We start from the raw sequence: 22,986 nt of genomic DNA, 5'->3' as shown, positions 1-22,986 counted from the left end.
GTCAAGGAGAGGAAAGGGCTGGGAAAGGGGGCTGAATGGAAGGGGAGAACTTGGGTTCCAATTCCATCTCTGCTGTTTGCTACCTGGGTCATCTCGGACGAACACCATGTTCCTAAGAAGCAGGGTAGACGTCCCACCTTTTAATCTGACGCTGACTGTGTGAGCCCTTAATTTCTCCCCCCTCCCCAAGGATCTAGAAATGACAAATGACTAGACTGCATTGCAAGAGGGAGTATCCACACTGGGAGTTCCCTCCACTGATGACACCAAATGAATGAGGTTGCATTATTCGTAAGGTTTGTGCTGTTCATCTACCCGTCCTTCATCCAATCCCAGTGACCAGTGACTATCCCCAGGTGGGAAATCAGGAAGATTGGGGGGCTCTCCACGGACATGGCGAACTCAGCCCCTCTTCTCTCCTGACAGGCAGTGGCCCAGATCCTGCCCTTCCGAGACCGGAACTGGAAAGCCTTGGACCGACTTTGGAACCGGCACCACGTGGACAGGGTAGAGATTGTCATGAAGGAGACGGTGGATGCAGAGGGTGAGTGAGTGAAGGATGGAGAGAGGGAGGGAAAGAGTGGAAAGGGTGGCATTCACTGGCTCTCCCCCACCTCTGGTCCTCCCCCTCAACCCAAGTCTCTGGCTGGTGGTGCATGGGAACCAGGAGCCGGGATGATTGACTTTGCCAAGAGCACCACAGGCTGGGCAGGTCCTTTGGGTCTTCCCTCGGCTAGTTTCTTGTCATTTCAATCTGTCAGCAATCAGAAACTGGCAGCCAGAAGCTGGTATCCACAGATGTTCAAACACCTAGAAGGAGGCCCCCTGAGAATGTTGGGGAAAAAGCAGTCATATCTCCATGCTTTATGGGAAGACATGAAGTATAGGGGGAGAGACAGCTAGATTTGGAGTCAAATGGGTAGACCTGGGTTGAATCCCAGCTCTTCCTTTTCCCAGTTTGAACCAGAGAACCTCTGAATTTTATGTTGCTGAAGGGCTCAGAGGCCATCCAGTAATCTGCTATAATCCTGTCATATGCTCAACCTGGAGCCTCCAGTGTGGCAGGTAGACCATTCTGCTTTGGGACGGCTGTAACTGTTAGGAAGTCTGTCCTGATGCCAAGCCGAAACTGGCATCTTTGCCGCTGCCCCCCATCATGCCTGGTTCTGTTCTCCTGGGGTAAGTCGAAGAACAAAGCTGATCCCTCTTCCACGGACCAGCCCTTCAATTCAATCAGCATTCATTTATCGCTATGTGCCAGGCAGTATGCTAGGCACTAGGAATACAGATAATTCAATTCAACTCAACAAACATTTATTAAGTGCCTACTATGTGCCAGGCAGTATGCTAGGCACTGGGGATACAAATAATTCAATTCAACTCAACAGACATTTATTAAGTACCTACTGTGTGCCAGGCAGTATGCTAGACACTGGGGATAAAAATAGTTCAATTCAATATGCATTTATTAAGTGCCTACTATGTGCAAAGAACTGTGCTAAGAGCTAGATATACAAAAAAGAAAAAGAGATAGTCCCTGCCCTCAAGGAGCTTACAATCTAATGGGAAAGAGGAGCACATAAAGTACCCTGTTAGCCTGAAGGCTGTAAGCTCTCTATAAATGATGCTTTAGCAGGCGGCAGTGCTCCTCCCTCCAGCCCTCCAATCAGAGGGGAGAGGCATTGTTAAGAATGTGCTGAGTATTCCAAACCTGAGTCAGTCTGGGTGGTGATGAGATTCCAGGTGGTCAGCTGGGGGTGGAGAGTTAGGGGTGGGGAATGAAGTTCCTGGAGTCTAAGCCAAGCAAAATAAATGCACAACTAACACGTCTCCTCTGAGCTTTTTTATTTCCTGGCTCAAAATCTCCAGTTCCTTTCAACCAGTCCTTATATGGCCTGGACCCATGGTACTCCACCATCTTGGTTGCCTTACTCTGGAAATTCTCCATTTTATCACTGTCCATTCAGCACTGTGCACAATATTTCAGATGAGGGATGATCATCTCCCTCTTCCTGGAAGCTACCACATCTCTCAGGTAGCACAGTGGTTAAAGCACTGGAATTGTTGTTGAGTCATTTCAGTCATGTCTGATAGCTTGTGACCCCATTTTGGGTTTTTTACTGGGGTGATTTGCCATTTCTTTCTCCAGCTCATTTTGCAGATGAGAAAACTGAGGCGAACAGGATTAAGTGACTTGTCCAGGGTCACACAGCTAGTAAGTGCTGAAGATGAGTCTTCCTGATTCCAAGCCTGGTGCTCTAACCACTGTGCTACCTAGTTGCCCAAGTCCTTTAACACCTGAGTTCAAATCTAGCTTCATTTATTAGCTGTGTGACCCTGGACAAGTCACTTAATCTCTGCCTCAGTTTCCTCAGTTGCAAAGTGAGGATGTTAACAGCACCCACCTCCGAGGGTTGTTGTGAGGATCAGATGAGATAATAATTGGAAAACACTTAGCACAGTGCCTGACACATAGTAGGCACTTAACAAATTCTCATTCTCTCCCTCCCTTAATGCAGTCCAAAACTGAGTTATCTTTTTTCAGTTGCTGCTTCAATACTTCAGGCTCATACAGAGCTTGCAGGCCACTGAAACCCTCAGATCTTTTTCAGGCTCTGTCCTGGGCCCTCTTCTCTTCTCCTTCTGTACTAAGTCACTCGGTAATTTCTCACGGATTCAGCTGTCACCTCTGTGCACACAATTCCCAGGTCTATTCATTCAGCCTTGACCTTTCTCCTGACCTCTAGTCTCCCTCTTGGATGTATCTAACTAAGCGTCCGGTAGATACCCGAAACTCAATGAGGCCAAAACACAACTTCCTTATCTTTTCTCCTAAACCCTCCCTTCTTCCTAATTTCCCCATTATGGACACCACCAGCCTGTTGCTCACCCAGGCTTGCATCTGGGGGTCATCGCCCACTCCTCTCTCTCACTATTCCCCCTCCCACATCTGGTTGATGCTACCTTCCCAGCAGCCCTTGTCCACATCCCCTTCTGGCCACTGGGCCTTGATTCAGGGCCCCATCACCCCTCACCTAGATCACTGCTATCCTCTGTTGGAAGGCCACTCTTCCTGCTCCAGATCTCTCCCCATTCTAACCCAGGACTGGCCAGTCACCTCCATGCTCAATGACCTCCCCTGCGCCCTCTCATTTCTAGGATCAAACACAAAATCTTCTGTTTGACATTAAAACTCTTTATGATCTGCCCCGTTTGTATCTTCCCAGACTTCTTACGCCTTTCTCCCTTCTCATACTCCACAATCCAGTTATACCGGCTTCCTTGTAGATCCCAGCATGGCCGTCTATTTCTCATCTCCATGTCTTTGCACCAGCTGTGCCCCATCCTGAAATTATCTGCCCTCCTCACCTGTGCCTCTGTTTCTCTGGCTTTCCTTCCAGGCTCAGCTCAGATCCCACCTTCTGTAGGAGGCCTGGTCTCTGCTCCCCAGGGGCTAATCCCCCTTCACATTACCTTAATCTCTACACTATTCTCTCTTCCCTGTATCTAGTCATTAACATGCTATCTCTCGCATTAGAATGTTCATCCTTCAAAATGGGAATGATTTTTGGTCTTTCATAGTGTCCCTAATCTTAGTATCCCCAGTGCTTAGTACAGTGTCTGGCACATTTGTTTTTCAGCAGTGTCTGACTCTTCCATGACCCTGTGGGCCATGCTGTCCATGGGGTTTTCTTAGCAAAGATACTGAAGTGGTTTGCCATTTCCTTCCAGTAGATTAAGGCAAACAGAGTGACTTAAGTGACTTGCCCAAGGTCACCTAGCTAGTGAGTATCTGAGGCCAGATTTGAACTCAGGTCTTCCTGACTCCAAGCCCAGCACTCTGTCCACTGAGCCATCTAGCTTAATAAATTTTTGTTGACTGACTGATTAATTGCAGTCTAAGAAGTCCACCCCTATCCTGCCCTTGGGAGGTTGATTTTTTGAACCTAAATGTTAGACTTTACATTTATCTCTCTTGAATTTCATCTTAATAGACTCAATCCAGTGCCCTAGAAAGTTCCCAGATTTGAGCAGAGAGGTCACCAAGCTGCATTAGGTCCTTAGTCAGCCCTTGATTTGCCTTTATTTCTTGGTTTCTGGAAAGTCACTCCTGTCCCCAGCCCCTAACACTGTCTCCTGCCATAGCCTCAGCTGGTCCAGTTCCTGTTCTCTCAGTTTCCAGAGTCCGATTGCCAGTGAGAGGCCCAGCGTGGGGGCTGAGGACTACCACTGCCTTTCTTCCACCAAGACAAAGGATGCAGTGAGCCAGCGCCAGGCATGTGGGCGCTGCTGCTGCTGCTGCTACTGCAGAATGACAGGCCGGCTGCCTCCTCGCGCTGCAATGAGGCTGCGGTGTTCAGCAGAGGGTGGGACACTCCTGGCCCGGCTGCTGCCACCCTGCTCAGAAAGCCCTGATGGCCCAACCTCTCTGCCCTGGGTCTGTGGCAGAGAGGAGGAGCAGGGGTCTGGGGCACTGCCCTCCATGCCAGGAGTCAGCTCTGCATTCTCTTCCCCTGCTTTCCTCCCTCCCTCACTTGGTAATCTTTCATTTAAGGGTCTTTGTACAAGATCCTCTGAAGACCGTGTTTGCAGAGACTGTAAATGTGCTTTGGGACCATGGAGGAAGAGGGAGAGAGCCGGGGAGACCCTGGAGACTCTGAGGTCACAATAACAACTCACGTCTTTTAATAGTACTTAAAGGCTTTATATCAATGTTTTGTTTATAATTTTACAAGCATGATAATTTTTGAGTGTTTTCAGGCTTACAAGAAGTACTTTTTTCTCCTAATAATCTCTGTGATGTAGGCATTGCAAGGAGGGCTATGGGCCAGAGTGGAAAGAGTTTTGGATTTGAAGTCAGAGGACCTGGGGGGGTGGTGTATATATATGCACACTCACTTCTGTATATATGTTTAGTAGTTCATCCATTTAATTATTTAATTACTTGTTTGCTCATCTATCTATCTATCTATCTACCCTATCTACTGTATCTATCTATTTATCTATCTCTATCTACATATCTATTCTATCTGTTCTGTCTATCCACCTATCTCTATCATCTATTTATCTATCTCTATCATCTATCTGTCTATCTATCCTATCTACTCTATGTATCTATCTCTATTTCAATCACCTATCTGTCTATCCTATCTACTCTCTCTCTATCCTATCTACTCTATCTATCTCTATCTATCTCTATCATCCTGTCTATCTATCTATCTATCTGTTTATCTATCTACTTACCTATTTATTAGCTAAGCCTGTGTTTTTGCCCCAGGGCTCCCTCAGTAATGCCAATCAATACCTCCTCTGTAACTTAGAGAGATGCCTGGGGCCTTGAGGTGTGAGGCTAGCTAGGCCAAGGTCACCCAGCCAGGATGTGTTAGAACCGAGACTTGAACCCAGATCTCATTGCCTCCGAGGCCAGCCCTGTATTCACTATCCCACGCTGCCTGTCCTGGTACGTAAGATGTGATCCAGTGAGAGAATGAATGTAAGATATTGTCTGTTGTGGTGAGGCCTTTAGAGAGGGAAGGGGTGTCAGTCAATCCACAAACATTTATTAAGTACTTACTCTGTGTCAGGAGTTGGTTACAAAGAAAGGCAAAGTTACCAAGAGGGTCCCCCTGCTGCCTGGCTCAGAACGCCTCTCTGCCCTGGGTCTGTGGTGGAGGGGAGGAGCAGGGAGTTCTGGACACAGCTCACAATTTAGTCAGGGGAGGCAATGTGTAAAAAGAATGCGGTGTAAATGACAGGTGCTCTCCAGGGCTGATGCTGATGGCAGTGGCAGAGGGCCTGAGAAAGGCCTCCTGCAGAAGGTATGAAGGGAGCCAGGAGCTATGGTGAGAGAAAGCAAGGAGGTCAGCATCGTGGATGGGAGAGAGGAGACTGGAAAGGGCTTTAAATGTCCCAGCAGACGCTCGATCCTGGAGGCAATAGGGAGCCAAGGTGGTTATAGAGTAGGGGGTGGCATGGTCGGAAGATCATTTAGCAGCTGAGTAGATGATGGCCTGGATGTCATTTTCAAGGACAGGCCCCTTTTTTGAAAGATGATCAAACTGAGCCCTGGGGAAAGGAAATGATTTGACCAAAGTCTTGGCTTCTTCAGATGGGGCTGAGAAAGGCTGCCTGCACGCAGTCGTTCTGCAGGCCTACAACGCAACTGTGAGCCAAGAGGACAGTGAAGGCCAGCAGCAGAAAAAAAGCCAAAGTGCGGAGGCAGCCTGAAGGAAGAAAGCCTCCAGCCTGGCAGTTGTATGCAGTAGGCAGTTAAGCGTTGCACTGAGCTTAGAGCCAATAAAGACCAGAAATAAAATGCTGCCTCTGACACTTACTAGTTGTGTAATCTGGGCAAGTCACTTAATTTCTCTAGGCCTCAGTTTCCTCATCTGTAAAATAAGAGAGTCTGACTTTTTTTGCTGTTCAGACTTTTTCAGTCCTGTCTGATTCATCGTGACCCATTTGGGGTTTTCCTGGCAGAGATACTGGAGCGGTTTGCCATTTCCTTCTCCAGCTCATTTTACAGATGAGGAAACTGAGGCAGACAGGGTGAAGTGACTTGCCCAGGGTTACCCAGCTAGGAAGTGAGGCCAGACTAGATGACCTCTAAGAGTTCCAGCTCTGGACCCTGCGGACTCTGGAAGCTCCTGGAAGTGCTCAGAAGTGAGTCATAATGGTTATTGTGATTGCTCTGCCTAATTATGTCTCTTGGCTCTCCTTCACCCTGAGCAAACTCTCCAGGCCAGGGAGGGGAGCTGGGCTGGACCTGATCCAGGGTGTCTCCCTTGGCCACAGCGACCTCCCGAGGGCTTGCTTGGGACATGGGGCTGGGGAGGCGATGGGGAGATAAGTCTCTGCCATGTGGGGGCTCCTGCAGGAAATCCACTCTTAAATACGAGGTCAGCTAGAGAGCCAGCCTTCCGACTGACCCTGGAAGCCGGATCCCCACCTCCTCATCTCTCTCACGAGGCCTGGACCAGGCTGCAGTGTTGGGCTGGAAGAATTGTGGCTTAGGGGAAGGAACACGGAATCTCAAGACTAGCACCTGGGTTCTAAGCCTGGTTCTGCCTCAGTTTCCCCATCTGTAAAATGGAGATAATAACAGCACCTACTTCCTGGGGTTGTTGTAAGGCTCAAACGAGAAAAAGAATGTTAGGCACTTTGTAAACTTTAGAGTTGTATATAAATGCCTGGTGTTAACATTATCATGGGTCCAGAGCTGCGAGGGACCCTAGAGATCATCTAGTTGAACTCCCTAGTCTCTTTCTTGGGACAGAAAATCAGGCTTGGGACTTGGGCCAAGTCACGTCACCTCTACCAACGCCGGTTGACACCTTTTCTGAAACTCAAGAGGCTTAGTGATTATAGTATGACCAGGAGCACAATGAGAGGTGACGTGACTTGTCCAGGGTCACATAGCCAGTGGGTGTCAGAGGTGGGATTTGAACTCATGACTTCCTGGCTTCGAGTTTGGCGGCACTTTGTCTATGATTATCGTTATTTTTCATTAAGAGATTAAGCTGGGGGATGGGTTATGCTTTGATAGCCTCAGGTGGGCCCCATTCAGGTCAGCATGTTTGTTGATGACCTCAGAGTTGGCAGCTGCCTGGGGAAAGCCCCTGAATCACAGATCTCTAGCAGATGCTCCCTTCTGGCTGGCCTCCCTTCTGGAGTCCAAACTGTGCCTCATGCTGGCCTCCCTTCTGGAGTCCAAACTGTGCCTCATGCTGGCCTCCCTTCTGGAGTCCATCCTTGTGCCTCATGCTGGCCTCCCTTCTGGAGTCCAGGCTGTGCCTCATGCTGGCATCCCAGCTAGCCCCAGGCTGTACCTCTGGGGCAAAGCAGTCTTAGTGACTAAAGTGCTAGGTCTAAGAGTCAGGAGGTCCAATGATCTTTTTATTAAAAAGCTTTGTTGATGGCTTTTGTTTTTATAGCATAGTCATCTCTGGATATACGTGGCCAGACACCTCCCTGACCAAATTAACTCTCCCTTGTAACAAAGAGAGGCAAGCAAAACTAACAGAGAAATCTCCAACATTCCACACTCAGTTCCCCACCTCTCTGTGGAAAGCAGGGAGATACCCTCGCATGGCTTCTCAGGGACCAAGACTGATCTCCACAATGAACTCTGCATTTAGCTTCGATTTTGAGTTTCCTCTATTGCATATAAGTAGTTGTTTACCAGGTTCTGCTCGCTTCTCTCTGCATGAGTTCATACGGGTCTTCTCATGCTTCTCTGATTTCCTCATGCTTATTATTTCATAAGATCATGTATCTGATTCAATTCCCTCATTTTGTGAATGGATGGATGGAAGGAAGGGAGGGAGGAAAGAAGGAGGGATGGAAGGAAGAGAGGTAAAAAAGAAGGAAGGAAAACAGGGAAAGGAGGAAGAAAGAAGGAAGGATTGAGGGAGGGAGGATTAAAAAAATGAAGGAAAAGAGGAAGGAAAGAAAAGAGGAAGAAAAGAAGGAAGTAAAGTAGGGAAAGAAGAAAGGAAGGAAGGAAAAGAAGGAGGAAAGAAAGAAGGGAAGGAGAGGGGGAGGAAAGATTAAGCATCTACTGTATTCTAGGAATTGTGCTAAACACTTTGCAAGTATTATCTTAATTGATCATCACAACAATTCTGGGAGGTAGGTGCTATTATTATCCCCATTTTACAGTTGAGAAAACTGAGGCAGATAGAGGAGAAATGACTCACCTAGAGTCACACAAGTATTAAGTATCTGAGACTGGATGTGAATATAAGAGGGAGAAAATCAGGCTCACACTTTATCCAAGGTCCCATAGTGACTTGAACTCAGGTCCTTTGATTTCAAATTCCCCACTCTTTCCACGGCTCCATCTTTCTGATGGGACAATAATATTCCATTAAATTTACATATCACAGTTTGTTCAGCTGTTGTTCAATCAATAGACTCTCGGTTTGTTTCCAGAGCTTAGTTAGCACAAAAAATGCTGCTGTGAATATTTTGGCAAATATAGGGCCTGGCTTTGCTCTCTTTGGGCACATGCCCAGCGGTGGAATTTCTGGGTAGCAAACTTTTTCCCCCACCCCCACCCCTCCTTCGCTGCTCTGTGACCTCTGATGCCCTATTCTCCCTGTTTGAAAAGAGGCAATAGCAAGAGTTGGTCCCTGCCTTTCTGAGACAAGATGGCGGAATACTTCCATACTTATGGAGCAACTTGAGTATTCTTTCCAATGATACTGAGTGAACTCCAATCATGCCTTCTCAGCCTGGCTGTCTGGTCTATCTGCTCACATAAATCCTTCCCAGGGGGTCCTCCCAATGTGCTCACACCTTCTGGGTCTCTTGTCCTTGCACGGGTGCACAATTATTGATCCTTACCCATTATTCTTACTGTGGGATTGGCCCACTTCCTTTCCTGACCTGACATTTTGTCTTCTGGCTTTATTTATAGTACACACACCCACAAAAACACCAGGACTGATAGGATTGAGTTCACAGGACTCTGGAGCCGAAAGAGTGATCTTGGAGTCTGGCCTTTTTAATTTACACATGAGGAAACTGAGGTGTAGAGAGGGTGCATCAGTTGCTGTAGGTCACACTGGTTAGTGTGAAGCAGCGGTCCTCTGACTCCAAATTCAATGTTCTTTCCACTTCCTGGCCATTACCAAACCATGTTGCAGTGTGTGTGTACCTCCCCACCCCCCTTTCTAATCTCTCCTTTGTAGGTTGTCCTTCGCCATTAGAGTGGATTCCCCTTGAGGACAGGGACTATCTTGCTTGCTTGTTTTTGTAAGCCTAGTTTTCAGCCTTGTTCAACTCTCTGTGACCCCATTTGAGGTTTTCTTGGCAGAGATACTGGAGTAGTTTGCCATTTTCTTTTCCTGTTCATTTTACAGATGAGGAAACTGAGGCAAACAGGGTGAAGTGACTTGCCCAGGGTCATACAACTAGTAAGTGTCTGAGGCTGGATTTGAACTCGGGATAAGTATTTCTGACTTCCGGCCCAGTACTCCGTCCTCTGCACCACCTAGCTGCCTGAGAACTTAGTGTAGTGCTTGGCAAATAGCACTTAAAAAAAGCCCTTAATTAATGTGCCTTCATTTGCTGTACCATGCCATTTCTCTTGTCACCATGTTGGTCAAAGGACAATGATCTCACATGCTTATAGTCTAAAAGCTGCATGATTCTTAGCATTTGCCCTTAGCCCCCTTTTCTGTAAGTTGGCTGTCATCACAGCAGGAATGGAAGGACGTCACTCAGGACCGAGGGCCATTTTGTATTTTTTCTTTGCTTCATGCATTGCCATGGTCAGAGATTTCATAACCAAATGGCCAGCCTGTTGGGTTGTATTTCTCCATACTCTGCTAGGTTGATCTTTGGGAAGTAACCACAGGCTATCACTGGGACCATCCTTGAAGGAGAGGCATCATGGTGCAATGGGAAGAGCCCTAAGATCTTGAGTTCAAATCTTGGCTTTGCTACTTAATGAATGACTTGGGGCAAGTCGTCTAACCTCTCTGGGGCTCAGTTTCCTCTTCTGTCAAATGAGTGGGTTGGATTGTTAAAGGTGTCAAACCCTTCACTGCTTTGGAACTGCAAATACATACAAATACTGTACAACATAGATAATGTTAATTTGTGGTTTTCTAAGTCAAAATGCTGGCCACAAGGGATCCCTTTTGATTTGAGTTTGATACCACTGGACTAGAAGACCTCTCAGGTCCCTTCCAGTTCAAGATCTATGATTCCTCTGATCACACCATCTTTGTCTAATTATACAGGGTGTCCCAAAAGTTTTAGTGTGGTCTTAAGCTTTAGCAGCTTGAAGACTTTTGGGACACCCCTGTATAGAGAGAAAGGACCTCCATTGAGGTGGATCCTACTGCACAGCCTCACCAGTGTGTGTAGGTGATCTGAGGCTCTCAAAGGAGCTGCCCTGGGAAGGAGGTTCTATTATTATCCCCATTTTACTGTTGAGGAAACTGAGGCAGACAGAGATGAAGTTACTTGCTCAAGGTCACGCAGCTAGGAAGTATCTGAGACTGGATTTGAACTCAGTGGGCACTAGGTTCTACCCAAAGTATCACCTGGCTGTCTCTAGCCAATTACCCATCGTATCTTGTCTTCCATAGTTCCACAACTTTTCTTGATGCCATCTCCTTCTCACCCAGCCACCATCTTGGTTCAGGTCCTCAACACCCTCACCTGAACTATGGCAATATATTGATGCCCACCTGCAATTAACTTTCCTACCTCAAGTCCCTCCTCTCTCCCCTCTCCAGTCCATTTTTGTTTTTTTTTAAATAGTGCTTTATTTTTTCCAATTACATGAAAAGACATTTTTAAACATTCATTTAAAAAAATTTTTGAGTTCCAAATTTTCCCCCTCCCTCCTTTCTCTCCTCCCTAAGACAGAAAGCAATTATATATAGGTTATAAATGTGTAATCATGTAAAACATATTAGTCATGTTATAAAAAGAAGGTACAGATTTAAAAAAAACATGAAAAAAAGTAAAGTGAAAATATATGCTTCAATCTGTATTCAGATGCCATAGTTCTTTGGAAGTGATAGCATTTTCCATTATGAGTCCTTTAGAACTGCCTTGGATCATTGTATTCTTGAGAAGAGCTAAGTCAGTCATAGCTGATTATCAAACAATGTTGCTGTAACTGTGTACAACGTTCTCCTGGTTCTGCTCATTTCACTCTGCATCAGTTCATACAAGTCTTTTCAGATTTTTCTGAAATCTGCTTGCTCATCATTTCTTATAGCGCCATAGTATTCTATTACATTCATATACCACAACTTGTTCAGCTCTCCCCCAGTTGATGAATGTCTAAGGAATTTTCTTTTCTTTTCTTTTTTTTTTTTTGGCTAGGCAGTGGGGTTAAGTGACTTGCCCAAGGTCACACAAGGGAATTTTCTTAAAGCACGAATCTGACCATGTCCCCTCACCCCCTCGGGGAAGTCCAGTGGCTCCCTCTTCCACCGAGGATCCATTATAAACTCCTCTATTTGGCATTTAAAACTCTTCCTGGCTTCTTTTAAGTCCTAACTAAAATCCCACCCTCTACAGGAAGCCTTCCCCAACACATCTTAATTCCCGTATGTGTTTTACAACTGCTTAGGTACATGAGGCGGCTAGGTGGCGCCATAGTGCATACAGTGCTGGGCCTGGAGTCAAGAAGACTCATCTTTCTGAGTTCAAATCTGACTTCAGACACTTACTAGCTGTGTGACCCTGGGCAAGTTGCTTAACCCTGTTTGCCTCAGTTTCTTCATCTGTGAAATGAGCTAGAGAAGGAAATGGCAAACCACATCTGTACTGTTGCCAAGAAAACCCCAAATAGAGTCACAGCTGAAATGACGCGTTGTTTTTCCTTATTAGAATGTAAGCTTCTTGAGGGCAAGGGCTGTTTTGCTTGTCTTTGTATGTCCAGGGCCTAGCACCTAGTGAGCGAATGCTTATTGTTTACTGATTGAGCAATGGATTGGTGACCACTGGAAACCCCTCTACGATATACCCAACAAGGGCCATCCAGCCTCTACCTTGAGCTCTCTGGTGAGGGGGAACTCACTGTCTCCCAAGGCAGCTACTTCCAATTTGGGGCAGTTCAAGTTAGAGTATTTTTCCTTACTTCAGGCCTAAATTTGCCTTTTTGCAACTTCTTGTCCCATTGCTCTGAGAGTTCTGTCTTCTGGGGCCAAAACAATGCTCATCCCTCTTCTATGTGACAGACTTTCAGATAGCTTGGCTTGGTCTTCTCCTGCCTGGGCTGGATCTCCCCAGTTCCATCCTCATATGGTGTGGATCTGAGGCCCTTCCACATTCTGGTTGTGCCCCCTCCCCCTCCCAAGCTTATCACTGTCCTTCTTAAAATGTCATGCCCAGACCTGACCAAAGTATTCCAGCTGTCATCTGACCAGGGTGAATGACAGAGGCCCTGCCATGTCACCTCCTTATTCCTGGAAATTATGTCTTAGTCCATATCCTGACTCTGGCACTTATATGATCGTGGATAAGTCAACCTCATCCAGCTTCGGTTTTTTCATCCATAAAATGGGGATAACAAATACTCATGGGATAACGCATACTTCACAGGGTTGTTGTGAGGTTCGAATGAGGAAATTGATGTGAAGACTTTGCAGAGTGTGGTACAATGAATGGCATGTCACATTGGGAGTCTAAGGGCTGGGTCTGACACTCATTAGCTTCATGACCTTAGGAAAATCACTCAAAGTCCTTTTGGTCAAGAGTTCCTCATCTGTAAAATGAGGAGATTGGGCTAGGATTCTGTGACCTCACCTGCGTGGGCCTCAGTTTCCTCATCTGTAAAATGAGCTAGAGAAGGAAATGGTAAACCACTGTAGTATCCTTGCCAAGGAAACCCCAAAATGGGATCACAAAACAACTGAACAACAATACCACCTGACCCTTTGCACGCCACTCTGGGCCACTTATTAACTGTGTGTCCTTGGCCAAGTAATTGTGCTTCTGAGCCTCAGTTTCCTGATCTGTCAAATAAGTATTTAAAACCACACCTCAGCTGATTCGAGAGTCCAGAAATTTGAACTCTTCCCCTAGAAAACTGCAAACACAGTGCCTGGCTTGTCCTTAAACAGGTCCTTAGGAGCAGCTAAGTGGCGCAGTGGATAGAGCTCTGGCCTTGGAGTCAGGAGGACCTGAGTTCAAATCCAGCCTCAGACATTTGACACTTACTAGCTGTGTGACCCTGGGCAAGTCATTTAATCCCATTGCCTAGCAAAAAAGAAACAAAATAAAAAAGAAAAAATGGTCAGAATGGTAAGACTAGTTCACAGTTCCGCCCACAATGCATTATATTTGTCATTTTCATTTTCTGTCATCTTAACCAATCTGATGGGTGTGAGATGGTACTTCAGAGTTGTTTTTACTGCTTACATTCAATTCAACAAATTAAACTCAAAAAGTATTTCTTAATCCCCTACTGTGTAGCAGGCACTGGGCTAGGAAGTGGAGATAAAGACAAAAGGGGAAACAGTGCCTACCCTCAAGAAGCTTATGATCTACCCGGGAGATAGCACATCTATAAATGGATAAAATGTATTGACTAAGAAATTTTAACTGGAAGAGATTTGCCAATAAATACCTGGGGAGCGGGGATGATGAGAGGCCTTATGGAAGAGGCAGCCCAGAAGATTCTATAATGTGAAAGGGAGAGAAAAGAGGGCCTTCCTGTCTCGGGGGTCTACTTGTGCAAGGACATGGAGAGGGAAGAGGGAATGTGGCCTCGGGGCTGCAGGTTCCCCACCCCTGGTCCAAGCTGTGTGAATGGAGAGGAGGGAACAGATTGGAGGGCTGCTGTTGAGTAGGGGTTCTTAACTTTTTGGTGTCATGCTAAGCCTTGCCATGTTCACCTGTATCCCTGGACCTGTGCACGAGCTCTTTCTCCCGTCTGCAATAATAGTAAAAATAATAGTTCTATACAGTTTCTATGTAGCTTTGTGACTTTCAAAAGCGCTTTTGTCTATAATAATTCATTTGAGCCTCATGAAAACCCTGTGAGGATAATTATCACTCCCAATTTACAGATGAGGAGACTGAGGCTAAAATGACTTTCCCAAGGTCACACAGCTAGCAAGTGTTGGAAGAGGGATCCAAGAGGGAGTCAGGTCTCTCCTGACAGCAGATCTTATTCAGTTGTTTCAGTCATGTCTGACATTCATGGCCCTATTTGGGGTTTTCTTGGCAGAGATACTGGACTGGTTTGCCATTTCCTTCTCTGGCTCAGTTTACAAATGAGGAAACTGAGGCAAACAGGGTGAAGTGATTTGTCCAGGGTCACACAGCTAGTAAGTGTCTGAGGTCAGATTTGAACTTAAGTCTTCCTGACTCCAGGCCCAGTGTTCCATCCACTGAGCCACCTAACTGCCCTGTTATGGAGTAAGCACTATATAAATGTTACCTTTTATCAGTTACTGTTGTCAGTAGTATCACTATGCTGGGGGCTGGAGAAGATACAAAATTTAGATGAGACATAAGTCTGTCCTCCAGGAACTTGCTGTCTAGTAGGGGATAAAACATAAACACAAGGAGCTATAACATGGACCAGAGAGGCAGGAAACAATGTGAGATTGAAGGGAGATGGTCATCGGCATTGTTCGGGGCAGGGTTCAGGGGGCCTTCTGGGAGAGGTTGGCTTTTGAGTGGCAAAAGGAAGAAATCAAGCAGATGAAAGAGGGACTGTTTTAAGCTCAGGCACCTGAGTGAGCAAAAGCTCGGAGGTGGGAAAGCATGAGTTTAAGGTTCAGAGTTGTTTGGTTGGCTCATGAGAATATCAGAAGGGGAATACTGAGGTGGGGACAAATGCCAAAAAAAACACCCTGCTGTTATATCATGGAGAGTCTCAGGTGTTTGAACTTGACTCAGCAGGCAGACGAGAGCCACTGGAAGTTTGACCAGGTCCCTCCCTGTCCTCATCCAGCCCAGTCCTCCCCCCCCCCAGGCCCCCCGACTCCTCTCCCTCCCCCCTCCCAGGCCCCCCTGACTCCTCTCCCTCCGTCTTCCTTCCCCCAGGTCGCACTAGCTTCTATGAAGAGTACGGAGTCATCCGGGACGTCATCCAGAACCACCTGACGGAGATCCTGACCTATGTGGCCATGGAGTTGCCCCGGAACTTCAGCGACCCAGAGGAGCTGCTCCGGTGCAAGCTGCGGACCTTCCGGGCCCTTCGGAGCCTGGAGAAGGGGAGCGCGGTCCTAGGGCAGTACCAAGCGTACAACGGGCAGGTCCAGAAGGAGCTGCAGAAGCCTGCCGGGTATGTGAGCCTGACGCCGACCTTTGCAGGTAGGTTTCCTGGCTGGGCTGGGGTGCCCTGGACCAGGAGCCAAGGGATCTGAGTTGGAATGCTTCTCTGACACTAACTCTCCATGAGTCATTGGACAAGTCATAGATAGCATCTTTGACGTTGAGCTGGAAGAACCTTAGAGGGTATCTCACATTATAGATGAGGAAACTGAGGCCCAGGGAAATGAAATGATTTTTCTCAAGGCCATATAGGTAGGAACGATGATGATTTGAACCCAGGTGGCACATGGCTAGAATGCTGGGTCTAGAGTCAGAAAGACTCCTCTTCCTGTGTTCAAATCTGACCTCAGACACATCGTAGCTGTGTGACCCTGGGCAAGTCACTTCACCCTGTTTGCCTCAGTTTCCTCACGTGTAAAATGAGCTGGAGAAGGAAATGGCAAACCACTCCAGCATCTTTGCCAAGAAAACCCCAAAAGGGGTCACAGAGTCAGACATGACTGCAAAATGACTTAACAAACCACCTCTGACTCCAAAGCTTTTTCCATTGTACCCTTCTGCCTCTCACTTGACACCTTTAGGACCTGTCTGAAAAATACAGGGACTTCAGTGGATGATCCTAGAGATATTTTTTATTTCCCCCCCTTTTTTCTTTAAAGCATGGTAAGGCTTATTTCTTTAATATATTGTTTTCAGTTAATAAGCATTTATTTTTCTCTCCGTCCTACCTTCCCCCTGCCCAGCGACATAAAAAAAGAAAAACTAAACTCTTGTAACAAATATATATATATAATCAAGCAAAACAAATTCCTGTATTGGCCATGTCAAAAGCCATATGTCTCATTCTGCATCTTGAGGCCATCGCCTCTCTGTCAGAAGGTGGGTAGCAGCTTCCTTATTGGTCCTCTGGAATTGTGATTGGTCATTGTATCTATCAGTCAGTTTTCTCAGCTGTACAATGGGAGAATAATAGCACTTTATGCATAGGCTTGTTGTGAGGGCCAAATGAGAACATATGTAAAGTACTTTGTAAACCTCAGAATACTATATTAATGCCAGCTGTTATCGTCGGCATTGTTGTCGTTAGGTCTCTTAAGGTTGTTTGTCTTGGCAATGCTGTGGGATTGTGTAAATTGTCCTCCTGGCTTTGCTTCCTTCACTCTGCGTCAGTTCTTATAAGTCTTTGCATGTTTCTCTGAATCCGTCAGTTTCATCCTGAAGGTATTTCCCAGCTCTGTGGCTCTGGCTTCTCAGTCCAGGGGCTGTTCCGATATGGCTGGCAGATAGGGCCGGCAGTGACAGCCACTGGGGATTTTCATGAGGACTCTGTGGGATGTGTGAAATTCCTCTGGGATGCCTTTATGGCTGACCTAGAGAGCCAGGTTACTACTTGGCTTTTTTCTGGGCAGTGGACATCCTTGATGGCAGTCTTCCCATACTGGCCCGATGAGGATGAACTGAGGCCAGTTGCACATCTTTCTGGGTCCTAGACCTGGTGGCCAGGCACCTTCTCACTCCCCAGGGGTTAGTGGAGTGGAGTGGAGGAGTGGCGTGGAGTGGAGGAGTGGCGTGGCGTCCCTTTGTTTTGATGACTGTAGGTGCCGGAAGCTTCTCAGCCCTATCTGGTCAGACTATGGCAGGTTAGTGGGGGATGAGCTGGCCAGGCAGGCTAGGTCACCCTCCTGGTGCTAGTAACCAGTACACTGACCTTTATAGTCCAGAATATCAGCAGCCAGCCATCCTATATACAAGCCACCTTCCAACCCCCTATCCCATAACCCTCCTTGTCTACCTCAGGCAAGTACTAAGGAACTATCATGGGGCAGTGGAAGAAAAAGTCTATGCTTTCCCTTGAAGGACCTTTGGCAAGTCATTTCTAGGGGCATTAGTCCTTCAGCACCAGATGACAACTCCCTTTAACTCTGTTGTATGATTCCATGACCCAAGATGGGGTTCTGGACTTGATGTCAAGAGAGACCTGGGTTCAGATCCCACCTCTGACACTAACTCTGTTGTTCAATTGTGTCCAACACTTCTTGACCCCATTTGGGGTTTTCTTGGCAAAGATACTGAAGTGATTTGCCATTTCCTTCTCCAGCTCATTTTACAGGTGAGGAAACTGAGGCAAACAAGGTTAAATGACCTGCCTGGGGTCACACAGCTAGGAAGTGTCTGAGGGCAGATTTGAATGCAGGAAGATGAGTCCTCCAGACTCCAGGCTCTGCACTCTATCCATTGTACCACTTAGCTGCCCTAATAGTAATAAGGAGCTAACGTTTATATAGTGCCTACTGTGTTCCAGGCATGGGGTTAAGCTCTGGGGATACAGAGGAAGGCTGAGTGCCTACTTGTGCCAGGCACCGGGCTAAGCTCTGGGGATACAGACAGAGGCATGGTGTCTACTGTGTGCCAGGCACCGGGCTAAGCTCTGGGGATACAGAGAAAGGCATAGACAGTCCCTGCCCTCAAGGAGCTTCCAGTCTAGGGGAGACAACATTGAACAACTCTGTACACACAGGCTCATACACAGGATAAATTGGAGGTAACCAGCAGAGGGAATGCTTCCTGCGGAAGGTGAGATTTTAGCTGGGACTTGAAAGAAGCTGGGAGGCAGAGGTGAGGAGGGAGGCTTTGCCAGTCCCTAGAGGCTTAAACAGGGTCCCGATGACCACTCGTTGGGTGTGTGGTCAAGGGCATCCCTCCCTGTTCACGTGTGGGATGGACTAGCTGGCCGCCGAGACCCTGAAACCGTCCCGAGATGATCCTGTCGGGTCGCATCCAAGATTCTCTCCCCTTGTTGTTTCAGGCGTCCTTCTTCAGATCGACAACCTGCGCTGGGAGGGCGTCCCCTTCATCCTGATGTCCGGGAAGGCCCTGGATGAGAGGGTGGGCTACGTCCGGGTCGTATTCAAGAACCGGGCGTACTGCACCCAGAGCGAGAGCCACCGGGACTCTGGGAAGAGCCAGTGCCAGCCCAGACAGATCATTTTCTATATCGGGCACGGGACGCTGGGCAGCCCCGCGGTGCTGGTCAGCAGGAACCTATTTAAGCCCTCGCTGCCTCCTGGGAGCTGGCAGGAGATCCAGGAAATGCCCACGCTGCACCTCTTTGGTCAACAGCTGGCTGATTTCCACGCCTACCGCCCCCGCCAGGAGAGAGACGCCTACTCCGTTCTGATCTCCCACATCTTCCACCGGCGGAAGGATTTTTTCATCACGACGGAAAACCTGCTGGCCTCCTGGGACGTGTGGACCCCGCTGCTGGACAGCATTGCCCAGGAGGTGCCCCGGCAGTACCCTGGGGGGGCCAGCAATGAGTACCTGCTGGATTTTGAGCAGGAGGGCAGCCAGGTGGTCTTTGTGCAGCGGCAGGTGGAACAGCTGGTGTCCGGCCCCGGCCCCGGCGCCGGCCCCATGCCTAGAGACTTCAGCGTCCTCCAGGCCAAGTTCCGGCAGAGCCCTCTCGTCTCAGCCTGGCCCGAGGAGCTGATCGCCCGGTTGGCGTCCGACATCGAGGTGGCCGCCGAGCGGGCCGTGAAGCGCTCCGGGGAATTCCACCTGGCCCTTTCGGGGGGCTCCAGCCCCGTGGCCCTGTTTCAGAGGCTGGCCACGAGGCACTACAGCTTCCCTTGGGGCCACACTCACCTGTGGCTGGTGGATGAGCGGTGCGTCCCGCTGACTGACCCCGAATCCAACTTCCAGGGTCTGCACGTCCACCTGCTCCAGCACATCCGAGTGCCTTACTGCAACATCCACCCCATGCCCGTACACTTGCACCGGAGGCTGTGCGTGGAGGAGGACCAGGGTGCCGAGCTCTACGCCAAGGAGATCTCAGCCCTCGTGACCAACAGTAGCTTTGACCTGGTGCTGCTGGGCGTGGGCACTGACGGGCACACAGCCTCGCTCTTCCCTCACTCGCCCAGCGGCCTGGAAGGGGAGAAGCTGGTGGTGTTCACCGAGAGCCCCGCTAAGCCTCACCAGCGCATGAGCCTCAGCCTTCCTCTCATTAACCGGGCCAAGAAGGTGGCCGTCCTCGTGATGGGCAAAAGGAAGAGGGACATCACCCTCCAGGTGAGCCGGGTGGGCCACGAGCCCAAGAAGTGGCCCATCTCTGGGGTCCTGCCTGCCTCTGGCCAGCTCGTCTGGTATATGGACTACGACGCCTTTCTGGGCTGATGGTGCCACCGGCTCACCTGCCCTCCCTCCCCGTCCTCCCTGCTTACCAGAGAACTCTGTGCCCAATGGCCGTACATTCCGATAGCCCCCAGGAGGGTAGGGAGGGGAGCAGGTAATAGCTATGAATTGGACAAGATGAGGAGCAGTCAGAAAAAGGCTGGCACTAATATGCTGCTATGTGGCCTTGGAGAAGTCACTGAAGTTCTCTGGGCCTCAGTTTCCTCATGTGTAAAATGAGGGGGGTGGGCTTGGACTAACTGATCTCTCAGGTACCCTCCAGCTCTAAATCTATGATGTGTGACTACTGTGGTCCCTTCCAGTTCTGAGATTCTGTGAAACTGATTCGAAGGATTAATTCAATGACTACTACGAGCAGGAAACCACCCAGCCCTTCCAGGGCCTGGAGATGAAAGAAACAAACCATTTCCTTTTATACCTCAAAGAGACTTTTCTTCTGCCTGGGGAGAGAAGATGCCTTCTGTGAAAAGGACGTACCACCATGTCCAAAAGAGCCAAGATAATATGGTGCCAGCTGAGCCAATGAAAATGGTGGTCAGAGCGGGGTGGGGCTAATCAGAGCTGGCTTCCTGGAGGAGGCTAGTTTTTGACATTGGCCTTGGAAAATGGACAGAGAGGACGCTAGGACTGAGTTCAGGAACCAGAAGTGAGCTCTTTGTTGTTGGGGAGGGGGCGGTTAAGTCAGTTGCCTTGTTTAGAACAGAATTCTCCCTGTGAAATGCTGAAAAAGGGATGGAGAAAGATGGTAGGCCACTGGTGGTCAGCCTGACAATACCTCATGTTTTCATCGACCTTAAAGGTCGACAAAGTACTTTACAGAAACCCTGTGAAGTAGGTGCTATCATTATTCCCATTATACAGATAGGAATCTGAGGCCCAGAGAGTTCAAGGCACCTGCTCGGGGTCACTCAGCTAGGAAGTGTCTCAAGCTGGTTTTGAGCCCGTCCTAACTCCAGGTCCAAGCACATTAAGCTCCACCCCATGGCCAAGAGAACTGAACACCAGCTTCAAAAACTAGGAATTGATGCTACAAGCCAGGCCTTCTCTCCATTCTATCAGCCAGGAGCTCTTGGCCTCTCTCTTATCTGGAAGGAGCAGCCACCCCTTCTGCCTTTACCTGGATCACCTGGGCCAGGGGAAGGCCATGGGACCAGCAGCCAGGCTGCCTCACATCACTCAGCCTTGCAGTATCACCCTCAACGTGCCTTCTCCTGGCAAATATTTCACTTTAGGGGAAGGAAAGGTCCAGGATACTTATAATGGACCAGGAATTCTGGGTCATGGCTTCATAAAATCTCAGGATTGTCTCCAGTCATCTCCAAGGGAGTGTAAAAATTTTAAAACAAAATTTTTTTTAATTCTCTTTCCTTCACATAGAGATAGTCATCTATAAGATAAGAATGTCAATCAACAAGCATAGACATATATGTATACACACACAAAGAAAAAAAGAGAGGAATAATGATATAGTGTATGTACACACACATATGTGAGTCATAACTTATAAAGCGGTGAGGTTTTATTAGCTATATCATCTGAATGCATGTGTACATATGTGTATATATGCATATATGTGCATACATGTACACACATGTAGATAGAAACATACACATTTATTTCTACACACATGTATGTATACATATATGCACATGCATATCTAGAGATACATATCTATATATTCACATGTATGTACATACACATGTGTATACATATGTGTGTGCATGCACACGTGCATGTATAGTTATATGTGTCTTTGCACACGTACATGTGTGTGTGTGCACATGCACATATGTAGGTATGTAAAGATATATATATATATGTATCTATATACATTCATTTAGAATTCCTTTCTGAGCATTGCAACACCAGAGAAGCTTTGAAATGCCTGGAGGAGAGAATCCAGGTGTATACAATACACACACACACACACACACACACACACGCCCTGGGGATGATGTCACAGCCAAATTCATGAGCTGGTGTAGTTTACACTTGTGTCCAGGCTAATCATCACAAGACCTTGATTAAGGCATGTAAGAGTTGTCTGAACCAGTACCCTGGTGTGAATTTCCCATCTACCCTTGCCCAGTGGACCTAATCAGAGCAGATTCTCTTATTCTTATTTCAAATCAAGATATGAGCAGCCTTGACAGGATCTCAGTTTCTAAGTTTGCTAATTGTTCTTCCCCATTCCCTCCTATGCTTTTTAGTTTTAGCTGTGATGTGGAGGGGGACCAGAGAATCTTTTTTTTTTTTTTTGAGAGACAATCGGGGTTAAGTGACTTGCCCAGGGTCACACAGCTAGTGAGTTATCATATGTCTGAGGCCGGATTTGAATGGACCAGATAATCTTAAAGCTTCAGCCCAGTCCTGATGTTCTAGGATGCTGGCATTACAAGCTGAGACCTTCAGATCTGGAACTCCATTTAGTCCATCCCATAGCTGGACAGGAAGAACCTCTGTAGCACCCCTAGCCAATGGTGGCTCATCCTTGGCTTGAGGGACCCCCCCACCCCATTTCACTTTGAGACAGTCCTAAATAGGAATTTTTTTGATGTCAAGACCTATAATGGCCACTTGGTGGCGCTAGTGCACCACAACTTATTTCCAAACTTCTTAGCTGGAATCAGAAACTACAGTGAGGGTGTCTCACACCCTCCAGAGCAGGCAGGTGGTCGAATTTCCAGAGACTACCGACCTAGGGTGGGAAGGGACCTCAGAGGTCATTGGGTTCAATCCCCTCATTTTTCAGATCAGGAAACTGAGGCCCCAGAACTGGAGGTCACTTGCCCAAGGTCACCCAGGTAGTAAGAGGTCCAGCTGGGATTTGAACCCAGGTCCCCGGGGCTCCAAACCCAGAGTTCTTCCAGAGCTGATTTTTCTTTCTCCACCCCTTGAAGGCAGATCACTCAGATCCCTTGGCTTGGAACAGGCATGGTAGGGCCCAGAATTCCTTTCTGAGCTTTGCAACACCAGAGAAGCTTTGAAATGCCCGGGAGAGAGAGCTGGGGCTCAGAGGTCAGTGTGTCAGAG

The 22,986-nt window shown here is 47.8% G+C and overlaps 1 protein-coding gene across 1 annotated transcript in view; it reads left to right on the top strand.

Annotated features, from left to right (window-relative positions):
• Nucleotides 1-20,775, top strand: part of H6PD (hexose-6-phosphate dehydrogenase/glucose 1-dehydrogenase) — a 28,036-nt gene extending 7,261 nt beyond the window's left edge. Inside the window, exons 3-5 of the mRNA XM_027843807.1 lie at nt 427-544; nt 15,529-15,798; nt 18,566-20,775. Coding sequence (XP_027699608.1) covers nt 427-544; nt 15,529-15,798; nt 18,566-19,935 — 1,758 coding nt within the window. The 3' untranslated portion in view covers nt 19,936-20,775. The remainder of the gene's footprint in view (nt 1-426; nt 545-15,528; nt 15,799-18,565) is intronic.
• Nucleotides 20,776-22,986: the final 2,211 nt, after the last annotated feature.

This window comes from Vombatus ursinus, unplaced genomic scaffold, assembly GCF_900497805.2.
Source record: "Vombatus ursinus unplaced genomic scaffold, bare-nosed wombat genome assembly UNPS02014932.1, whole genome shotgun sequence".
NCBI classification, from domain to species: Eukaryota; Metazoa; Chordata; class Mammalia; order Diprotodontia; family Vombatidae; genus Vombatus; species Vombatus ursinus.
The sequence above is the reverse complement of the archived record's forward strand: the minus strand, read 5'-3'. Positions and strand labels throughout refer to the sequence as shown.